The sequence below is a fragment of the Penaeus chinensis genome, chromosome 27 (genome assembly GCF_019202785.1).
Source record: "Penaeus chinensis breed Huanghai No. 1 chromosome 27, ASM1920278v2, whole genome shotgun sequence".
Lineage (NCBI taxonomy): Eukaryota > Metazoa > Arthropoda > Malacostraca > Decapoda > Penaeidae > Penaeus > Penaeus chinensis.
The window spans coordinates 17,896,752-17,908,311 of NC_061845.1; the positions used below are offsets into that span (position 1 = coordinate 17,896,752).

General features: G+C 37.1%; 1 protein-coding gene across 1 annotated transcript; it reads right to left on the minus strand.

The window, feature by feature from the left end:
* Positions 1-1,294: 1,294 nt before the first annotated feature.
* LOC125039571 lies at positions 1,295-11,313 on the minus strand. Its single transcript, XM_047633664.1, has 4 exons — positions 11,249-11,313; positions 5,780-5,986; positions 2,190-2,382; positions 1,295-1,953 (listed from the first exon to the last, which is right to left on the minus strand). Exons 2-4 carry the CDS (start codon positions 5,984-5,986, stop codon positions 1,820-1,822), a joined length of 534 nt encoding a protein of 177 aa, XP_047489620.1. The 5' UTR covers positions 11,249-11,313; the 3' UTR covers positions 1,295-1,819.
* Positions 11,314-11,560: the final 247 nt, after the last annotated feature.

The following is an 11,560-nucleotide window of genomic DNA, read 5'->3' on the forward strand; positions in this document are numbered from 1 at the left end:
AACTGACGAGACAAGAACGATCGGGTCGGCCATGGAATGAGACGTTGCCTACTTGTTTTTGGAGACATTGGAAGAGAAGTGTTGTCATGAGTAAGGAGCTGTGCGTGCGTGTGTGTGTGTGTGGGGGGGGGGGGGGGTCACGAAAAATCGGTCCCATTTGGCTGGGCTAAACAGAGTATTAAAAATATTTGTAGAGATGTGGGTGGTAGAAGGAAGGGGACGTGTGGAAGAGGTAGCAGTGTTGAGGGAGGTGTTATTACGGTGAAGTGGACAATAGGGCTGATGAAGTTGAAATGTCTCTTGGAGCTTGAGTGTTGACATAGGTGGATAATGTATTAGTAGGCATTGAGGAGTGGGTAGAAGTTGCAGTGTTCAGAATCGTGGTCAAAGGAGAGCCTGGGGTCGGGGAACCGGGAGTTTGAATTGGTGGTGCTATTTGATGAAGGGGCAACACTCATTGCCCCTAACAAGGGTATAACATCATTATTGGCCATGGTAAGCCTAGAGTATGTTGGGGAGAGAAACAGTACACCCCTCATGGTCAGCCTTTCATCCTTTCAGCACGGCTCTCACACCTTAGGAAGTGGATAGTAGAAGGGGTTAGAGAAGGGACAAACGAAAAGGCAGGAGGGGAAAAAGACTGCAATATTTGTTGAGTCGAGGGCTGAGGCCCAAGGCAGGGGAGATCCCCAGCATTGGATCCCAGTCCTCGCCTCCTAAGCTCCCCCACAACAATGGGCAAAGGATTGGGTGTTCTGGTTCAAATGAACACAATTTTCCTTTCACAAAAAAAAAAAAAAAAAAAAAAAAAAAAGTATTACAGTATTTCCCTTTTAAACAACTACACTGTTTTTCAGTTATGTAAATTTTCATGACGGACTATAATAACGCTTAGATCTTTCATAATTTTGGTTGACCGCTTTAGTATATCAATTAAAAATTCTGACATTGTAATTTTTATTACAAGAACACCTCCATTGGCCATTGAAAAAGTTTAATCAATTCCTGAAGATGCTAAATATATGGAAAGTACTTCCCTATTAAAACAAATTCATACCAACTCCAAACATTTGGTTGGAAGGAACAGCTCTCCCTCTCAGATGAATCATTTCTGCATCACCAAGATAAGAGTTTTCAACGTAAAACGAGGCATATCTTATCTTATCTCTTGCATTATGTCCATGTGCTTGCAGTTGTTTCTACAAAACTGAGTTGCTCTAAATAGGATATCTGAAAATCTTAATGGTATATAAATTCATCATTAATTTTTATGCAGGGGAATAAAATACAAAAATGGGGTCACCATTTTATTACACTTACTATAGTGACATAAATATATTATTTACAGTAAGAATCTTCTCCCTGACTGGAAGAGACTATTATTAGCAATAACCACCATGTCATTTAAAAACAAAAATTTACAAAATTCACAAAAAATACAAATGCACCAGACACTTTACTCCTCCACCTCCTTATTTCCTTTCAACTTAATGGAGATGTTAGCAACTCAAGCCAGGGAGATGGAATGGGGATCAACTCAGGTCTACACCAGGTGTAGAAATACACTCGAAACCACTTAAGGCCAGGAGTAGTACGAAGAAATTGCAGGAATTAAATTTTAAACTAAGAATTTTCTTGCTTAAACTGGGGCCTGCTGACTTTTTTTTTCTACTTAAAATCGAGAATCATCTGTCATCCTTTGGTGCGTTACATACTGTAAAATGTCTAAGTACAGCAAGTGCAGTATCCACTGTACATCACATGGTTAATGAGTAAAATATGATGACAATAATTAGCAGTTTTATTACAGCATAAGAATTTACTTCCATTCACCCTTGGAGTAGTCCCACTGTGAAGAAACTCCCTCGATAGGATTGGCTTTCAGAGCAATCATTCTCTTGAGCTGAGCTTCCTGCTTCTCTGCAGAAAGTGTATCAGGGATGGAAGAGTACACTGAAAAGAACAATAAAAGTTAAAGACCTCCCTCACACTACAAGTTTAGTGTTGGTAGCGATCAACACCTGACTACTTTTTATACTCTATGTTGCACCTTGAATTATAGGACAGGTCTACCTAGCATCACAGTACTATCACATATTTCAGACTAAGGGTACAATGTTTAATAACCACAATAAAATTATGCATCTACTCTCAAGTACTGAACTAAATGGCACTGTAATCCTACTCACCAAACAACTTCATCCACATGTACACCCAGACGGCTAAAGATGCAGCAATGAGACTAAGACCAACAACAGACTTCCATTCACCAGTGGGAGCTTTCATTTCGGAAAAGGTCTGGCAGAAGGATGCACGGTAAAGGGCTTTCTTCTCCTCAAGGGTCAACTTGTTCCAGTCTCCCTTTTCCTTTTCACGGAGGGCCTGTAAAAGTTATGTAGGTTGAGAAAGTTTCTAAGTATTTTTCTCTGAAGGAATTTTCTGTCTTAATAGAAAGTGGAAAAACTGCTACACTATGAAATGCTGATGTAGTAAATTAAATGCTCTGGAAGAAGAACACAAATATATATCACAGACTTTGATAAGCAATTCCTTTTAAGAGAATGTCAGATAAGTGGAGAGGCAACATATTATCCATCTCGATATTGACATCCTGGATTGTGACAACATAAATGAAGTCTGAGATTAGGGCAAGTTATCTTTAATGGGGCACTAGGAAGAACGAACATCTGGATAAGAGTACTACAAGGTGAAAAGAAAGAAAAAGAAAGAAAGAAAGAAAAAAAAAAAAAACACTTCAGGGAAACAAATATACCAAGCTTTTGGTTGGCTGCGATATGAGTGCCTGTTCAGGGAATGAGGCTAAAGGTTGTAAGATTGTTTGCATCTCTCTACTGTCAGCCACTAGGTCCAAACAAATGAGCTGCTTAGCACACACAACTTAGATCAAGTTCAACCACACATTCTGATTGGGTTAAAATCCAGCTGCAATGGCCTTCATGCAAGCATTTTCTCAAAGGATATTCCTACTCCAAATAGTCCAACTACTGATACCAATGTCCCAAATGGCCTCACTTATCAATGCAACTAGAATAGCCACTTTACACAACGGCAAGAGATGACAATATTATACCATGATAAATAATTACATCTTTTGTTGTAAGTCTATATCTTGCCTTTAGAACAAACCTTTATTACATTTGAGAATGCGAGAATGGAGGAAAAAAGCATTTATAACTAAGTCTACCATTCCTCAGCTCATCCTTACCCTCTGAATTTTCAATATTACCTGGACTTAAATTAGAGGTTTCTTGTCTATGAAGCCTAAGCCTGTTCCTAATCAACAATAATTATAACAAAAAAGCTGGTATGTTAACCCCTACAATTAAGATGACATGAAAATCGCTTCATGAAAGATTTGGCTGAAGGGGTGGGCAACAAGAACATACACTCAAAAATTGGCTGAGGGCCAGGGTGATGGGAACTTGCTGTCATGAGAATTTCAGCTGAAGGCTGGAGTGATGTTAAAAACTCACCATGAGAACATGGAGAGTGATTAGAATTGGTGGGCTTTTAGAATGGGAGCTTTTGCATTATTTCAATCAATAAACAAGTGTGGAATGTACCATCTGTAAGCCATAACTGGAAGAGTTGGCTCCAAGGAGGATGCTATTTCCATGCTCAGGATCCTACTCCTGCTCACCCTTGAATGGCAATGCAGGTTGTATTTCAGAAAATTGAATATTATGAAAAAAAAAAAAAAAAAAATCATTATTGGACAGACTTAGATTCCCTAGAGAGATATGGAACTCTGTGCATGGAAAACAGTATTACCATCTGAATACAGCATATAAAATGGCAAATATAGACATTAGAAAAGGGGAAAACTCTGAAAGTGCTTATACAGAAAGAGAATATAACATTCCAAAGGGGAGGTAAGGAGACTTGACATCACCCATCAACCATGTGTGCACCTGGCCTACAAGCCACTCAAGAAAGCGTAATGCCTGGATTTTGAGCCATGTGCAGCCAGTGAAGTACCTGGATCCAAGGAGTTAAATAGTTACAGAACAATGGGTCCAAGCTAAATATGAAAGGGAAAGTGGAAAAAATAGAAGGAAAAAACTTGTTAATGTAAAGAATGCAATACTACATGCTTCAACTTTACTAATAAATCATGTACATTTACACACATGGTAAGGGATAGGGGATTGATTCAAATGGGATAGTGGATGTAATACTGGCTTAGGGGGTCAGTTACACGATTAATGCATGGTGTTAATCAACATTCAGCATATTTACATGGCTCACTTGACACATGTCTGTGGGTGTGTTTACTGGCACATGTGATGCAATAAATACTGCATTGCCATATTTCATCATTACTGAAACACCAACAGTATAGCCTCAAGATTGGATGAAAGATGCTAACCAGGGCTATATATTTTAGTATACCCTCACTGTCCCACTCACATCAGAACAGAGGTGGGAATGTAGTCTGCTTCCTTAGCCAAGTTGCTCAACCCATCTAATTAGTGACTATGTAGTCAATGGAAAAACAATTTAACAATATTTGCACAGACTTTACATTTGAAGTGGAGAAAATTGTCAAAAATGGTAATGTTATAAGCAATCAACCACTAGTTCTAAATCTGATGCGGCCCTGCTACTACTACTAAAGTCTTTCTTTAGTCTTGCTTAGTGTTGTGAATGTGTGTGCACAGTCAAAGTAGGTGTATGCATAAAGGAAAATAAAATGCTTGATGGTGACAGACAAGTTTTCTTTTTTTTCCAGGTGCATGCTAGTCACACACAACTACTGGTACTATTAGTTGCAGGACTAATAGACTAAGTGCAATATGTTATAGCTTACTATTGCTACAAAATATACTGAACTTGTGTAAAACTGCTGCAACCATATTATATAAATGTATTAACAAATCATTTGATGACATGATATATTAACTATCATATACTTTAACCCAGATCTAAAAAGGAAAAAAGTGACATTTATTTACCTCACCTGTAAATAATTTATCAATATTAAGTTTTAGAAATGATAAAAAATCAGAGCAAATGATAACACATGGAGAAGCAAGGCCTCTCAGGTCAGATGGTCCCGGTAAATTAATATATTTTGTAAACAGAGGTATCACCACAATCAGTTTAATTAGATTGTGTAAATATAATATATACAAGTAGCATAATTTGTAATGAACTTACTAAATACTACCTAATGGGCAATATTATGCTTTTGTGATTGCAGTTGCAGTGGCTGTGGCTAAGGTGAGGTACAGGCATTTGCTTACACTCCCTCATTTGACAAACCTGACTCAGCATTTCTCACACCACTGGATTTGTTTTTAATGCTTATCTTTATCACTGTCAGGTTATGTACTTATTTATGTACAGGGAAACTTCCAAAGTGAAGGTGTAAATTTGGTAAATATGGGGGTGAGGCCGGAAAGGGAATCAGTATAGGGGTAAATTTAGAGATTGTATTTCAACGAATCCTACTTTGCAACACAGTGTGTGTGTGTGTGGGGGGGGGGGGTCTATTCATACAAAGTAGACAAGCTTGCACATCTAAAGTCAACTAGAAATTAACAAAATCCTTACAGGTCTAACCAAGGCCAAAACATAGTGAATATTACAAAAAGCTGGTTAATGTCTCAATCATATCACCAGCATGTCTCCACTGCATGCCCTGAATGCCAGCCAGGTAAACATTCAGATGCAGAGGGGCATGTACATTTGTCCTTGCTGAAGATTACCCAAAATGCCATAAATCCTCTATATCCTAATCACAAGGCAACCTCACCTGGATGTCTGGGGTATTTTCCTTGAAGCGGACACCTGGCATGGGGAAGTCTGCACGGTCCACATAACAAGGGGTGCCATTGAAGCCAAACCCAACAACTTCGCGACTGCCAATCTTTGACACAGAGGAAGCGGCAGCAGTCTGTTGGAGGCTGACCTGGCGGAGTGTCAGTGCCAGGGCACGGCGAGTGATTGGGTTCAAAGCCATCTGGAGGAGAAAGGATGAATAAATAACTAAAAAATGAATAAAAAATAAGGAGCTGTATAGAGAATTCAAGTATTGGCAGTTTGACTTGAGTTGTTTGGTATCCACCTTAACCTTTGCCTTTACTTCCAGTGCTGCTAAAGAAGGAAGCCAAAGACCAAGCAATATCCTATCATCAGTATTATCTACTCAATCTTATAATCTGAAAATTTATAATATCATATATCTTATTTGTAATCTCCACTTCCATGGGGTTTCTGTTAAGATCTCATTTATGATTTTCAAACACCATACAAGTTAGAGGAGGAATAGGAGGAGGAATAGGAGGAGGAATAGGAGGAGGAATAGGAGGAGGAATAGGAGGAGGAATAGGAGGAGGAATAGGAGGAGGAATAGGAGGAGGAATAGGAGGAGGAATAGGAGGAGGAATAGGAGGAGGAGGAGAGGAGGAGGAGGAGGAGGAGGAGAAGTAAAGTTTAGAGTAAAAAGGTAGATTCTTTATACACCAAATACATTTTCCTTAATATACTACATAAATAAGAGTAAATTATTAAAGAGGCTTTCACACCAGCTGAAGATAGGAGAGCACACCACCTTTACACAACTATTTCATATAGACTAACACTTGTGAAGCAAAGTGGTTAATAATAAAATGTGACCTATACTAGTTTGCATGAATGCATTTAAGTGTGCATTCAAGCACACACAAACACAGGCACACACTAGCTACCTTACCCAAATTTTCAATACAAATCCTTAATTCTAATGAAAAGGGGGAAAAAACATTTGTGGTCATTAAGTAAAAACATTATTTACTTGGAAACACTAAATAACCTCCCCCACTCAATTCCTACCCTTCCATCTCTCAGGGCAACTGCACGTGCCAAGTTAGAGCTAGCAGCATCTTCTTTGGCATTTGCTAAACCTGTTTATGCTGGTGTAGTAAAATATCAAATGCAGGAAAGGCTGGTAATAAAACTGCTTGAATAAGCAAATAAATTTTTGTTTGTCATGGTTCAAGAATACTAAAGTTTTATGTACAATAAACCTATAATTTACACACACATCTTTTTAAACATAAATTGAGAGTAACAACAATAGTATGCAGAGAGAAACCCTCCCTACTATTGTCAAGCAGTTAGTAACAACTTGGTGCTGAATAGTAAATCTAGGGGATTTTTAACCTCTACATACAGTATGATAAACAGGCAATGCCAATTGTATCATGGAGACATGACCTTGCAAGATAAGAGCCAGATGAATAATTTCATTCACCCCAAAATTAATCAGTAAAATCTTGGGTTCGAGAGAGAGAGAGAGAGAGAGAGAGAGAGAGAGAGAGAGAGAGAGAGAGAGAGAGAGAGAGAGAGAGAGAGAGAGAGAGAGAGAGAGAGAGAGAGAGGAAAGAAAAAGAAAAAGAAAAAAAAAAAAAAAAAAAAGGATGCTCCCACTATTTACATGATTCAACATCTAAATTCCTCTTTTCAGACATCAATTCAAGAAATCTAGGATTTCTTACAGCAACCTCTGGCATATACACAAAATCAATATTTCCTATTGCAAGGACTTTAGGTTACAAGGGGATGACTAAGCTAAACTTTGGTTACAAAATGTTTGCTTGGATGTCTAATTTGCACAAAGAGTAAGTTTTCTAATAACAAAGCCTACTCTTATTTTTTGCTTTTCTCCCACCTCTTGCTATTCCAGAATAAGAAATTTAGCTGACCAAATACTTTTGTTTCACAGAAGATAATTCTCTTTGTATCTGTAATAAGCAATATGAATCTTTTTAACATTAGTATAAAGTAAAAGAAAGCTTTAGGCCTAGCCTAGTCATACCTTTGCCAAAGAAATAATCCTGATTTGAGTCAAATCCTGATGTCAGGTAGGGGTAGTGGAACCCTGAGTTGTGTAACTGTGGGATCTACTATTGTTATCTTTCACTTGGTTATTTTTAAACAATTATTAATGTATCAATTGGTTTAAATAATTACAATTTAACTAATCCAAGCAAATATTTGCTTTTCTGCTTTTCCACATGGTCTTATTCTGACAACCAATCATTTCATAGGGAAATGGGTAATTCTTTAGTGCTGACACACTTACCAGACACCAAGTCCCCAACTCCAGGTCACAAAATCTTTTCAAATAATACAAGTTGATGTGACTGGGTGTGCCCAATTGCCCGATTATTTTATGTATTAAAGCCTACTTTCTCTTTTTCCTTACAAAGTCATTACGTTTTCCTATACATGTATAGCAAAGTATTACATGCAGCACAACTTTCATATCAACTTAAAGGAAATAACAGACAAAAAGATTCTTAGTCTAGCTTTTTCTATCCATTGCAGGCAAATTTTACCTTATACCCTTATAATTTCCTAGGCTATATCTTGACATCTTTGCCTTGCATGTAGTTTGTATGCTCTATTCTGCTGTGAATACATGGAGGATTCTTTGTCATTTGGCAGCAGACTAGAGGATAACAATCAGGAATTCAGTAAAATAAAATATTATATAATATATATCTCCATATATATAGATATATAGATATATGGAGATATGTAGATATATATATATAGATATATCTATATATCTCCATATATGATATATAGATATATATATATATATATATATATATATATATATATATATATATATATATGATATGTAGATCTCTCTCTATATATATATGATATATAGGATATATATCTATATCTATATGATCTATATATATATACAGGATATATATACAGGATATATATACAGGATATATATCTATATCTATATCTATATCTATATCTATATCTATATCTATGCCCCTATAAACACACCTATATATCTATTTATATATATATATCTATAGATATCTATCTATATATAGATATCTATCTATATATAGATATCTATCTATATATAGATATCTATATATAGATATCTATCTATATATAGATATCTATAGATTTTTATCTGTACATATACACCTTCAACTCCCAGTTCCCATCCCCCAAGCTCGTTGGGTAGCAGAAAGACAAAAAATCTGAATTTGGGCGTCACTCTCGGTAACAATTACCTAATATACAAACACCAATACCTTCACTTCTTTTACCTGCAAAATAAAACACCAACAGCCCATGCTTATTAAACTAAATAATTGAAATAAGAAAAAAATTGGGGGTAATTGTTACTGAGACAAACACTCCCTACAGAGACTAAGTTCCAAAATCTGATTTTTTATACATCTCAACCCAACAATCTTGGGGGATGCATGGGGAACCAGGGGCTAAGGAGAGGGGGAGGGGGGTGATAATGGATGGCACTGGATGTCAATAGGAACCTGATTATGAAATGTTAAGAAGTCAATTTTTTAAAAACCTGAGCCAAATTTGTCCCGAAAGCCACAAAAAAAACTTGGAAATCAGCCAGTGAAACTCTATGGATGTCCCCGTCATTTTTGAAAGTCTACTGACTGGGTTGCCAACTTTCAAAAAACTCTACGGGAATCAAACCCGCTGTTCGGAAAATCCAGATCCCCATGGTAATCATACAATGCATCCTAACCAATAAACCCAACCTAACCTTAACCCTGTGGGTGCTCTACCCCTTGGACCACCATGGTATTATATATGCCTAACCAAGGGGTTATGGCCCCTGGACCCCCCTAGTAATATATAGCCTAGCCAGGGGGCTATGCTCCTGGACCCCGTGGTAATATATAAGCCTATAAAAGAATTTATTAAATACATGAATTCAGGAAAACAGACATTGGTAATTATAAAAGAATTGTTCTCACAAGTGTGTTGCAATACACACTTGTGATAGATTGATAGATTGCAGTAATGAGTTACGCATCACATTTGCTTTGGTTCTTGCAAAGTAAACATAGATGGGACTTAGAAAAGGAAGGGTTGACCTGTTCTCTTCTCTGTCCTGTATCTCCCTTATTATCAATTAGCGCACCTTTTGCCGTAGATGAAAAGGATTTTCTTCAAGGTAACCACTCCATACTTTTTTTTTTTTTACTGTACACTTGGTTGACAAAGACGGAAAGTTTTCCAAACTTTCTGTGTAAGACAACCAGGATTACAGTAAAAAGTGTATGGAGTGGTTACCTTGACGAAAACACTTTACATATATGACAAAAGGTGTACAAATTACTATGGGGGGACACCCATAGCTTACATATCATTATGGGGGTCCAGGGGGTATATCCCCCTGGCTAGGCATATATATTACCATGGGGTCCAAGAGGCAGAGCCCCCTGGCTAAGGAATATATTGATTACAGTGTATAAACCCCATGGGGTTAAGGTTAGGTTGGTTAGGAAGCATTGTACGATTACCACAGGGGATCTGGATACTGTGAAATCCATTAGATTTCTTACTGAACGATGGTTTTGATTCTCATAGGGCTTTTTGGAATTAGGGTGCATTGTTTGTACTTTCAAAGATGGTGGAGACGTCCGTAGTGTTTCATTAACTGATTTTAGGCGTTTTTTTGTGCTTGTTTTACACATTTCTGTTCTCTACTCTTATTTCAGCCTGTTTTACCCTGTAATTTCTCTGACCTACTTCATGCCATCCCCTGCTATCAGGAGTAATCAAATCACATGAAAACTGTTAGCTGGAGAATTTGACTGAAATGCTCATCAGATTCAACACATGAGAACAAATCTGATATAAATATTGTCAGGAAAGACCCAATTGTCTTGGTAGGAAAATTAACAAAAAAAAAAAAAAACTAAAATTGGGTGGCTTATGAAACTAGAAAATTACCGATTCTATAATAATCTACCTACTCAAACAATTCCGATCTGACCGACACTCACGAAAATGTAAACAACTTCCACAGGCCAATGCAAAGTAAATCTACCTTTACCTTAACCTTTAAACAGCTTATCGATCATTTTCCAATAACTGTTCATGTAAATCCTACTTCCAGTCATCTACGCATGAAATAAACTTGTATTGTAATCAAAGAAAGGATAAAGAGAGAGTGACTGTAGCCTCAAAATAAGTCAAATTCAAGCCTCAACTTGTGGTTCTCCCGATCAGCTGATCCGGGAAAAGGTTGCGTAGCGCTTTCATCATCGCTTCTACCGGTGCCTGTACCCTTTTGCATTTTCGAATGGTTTCTCCACTCTTTTCCCAGCACAAACTCTCTCCCTGGCTTACATATCAAAGCTATCCCACTAAACCGACGTTCTAAACAAAGTGTTCGCACAAATAAATGGTAAATACAGGAAAAATGGGAAGAAAATCTTACCGTCAACGTCCTCGTATCCCACACTCGAGATCGTCACAGACCTACTACAAAGCGAAAGGTAATCCACATCAGAGTTCAGTTTTGTAGTTATAAATATCTATAATAGTCTGCGCGTTTTATATTACTAAATTGTCTAAATATTAATCGAATATTATATCGTGTTTCCTTTTTAATGTTTGCCTTTCCTTTATTGAGTATTTGATGATTTCATTTTACAGCGAGACCAATTTTAGCTGCCAGATGAAAGACAATCTTTGAAAATGATATATTTCATTAATACTCAAAATTCTATTATTTTCAAAGATCGCCAAC

Excerpts from the sequence above, each read along its gene's own strand:
- LOC125039571 (XM_047633664.1), bottom strand. The coding sequence starts at position 5,986 with ATGGCTTTGAACCCAATCACTCGCCGTGCCCTGGCACTGACACTCCGC. Across the intron at positions 2,383-5,779 it reads AAAATACCCCAGACATCCAG|GCCCTCCGTGAAAAGGAAAA; the intron begins GTGAGGTTGCCT and ends TAACTTTTACAG. Across the intron at positions 1,954-2,189 it reads CATGTGGATGAAGTTGTTTG|TGTACTCTTCCATCCCTGAT; the intron begins GTGAGTAGGATT and ends TGTTCTTTTCAG.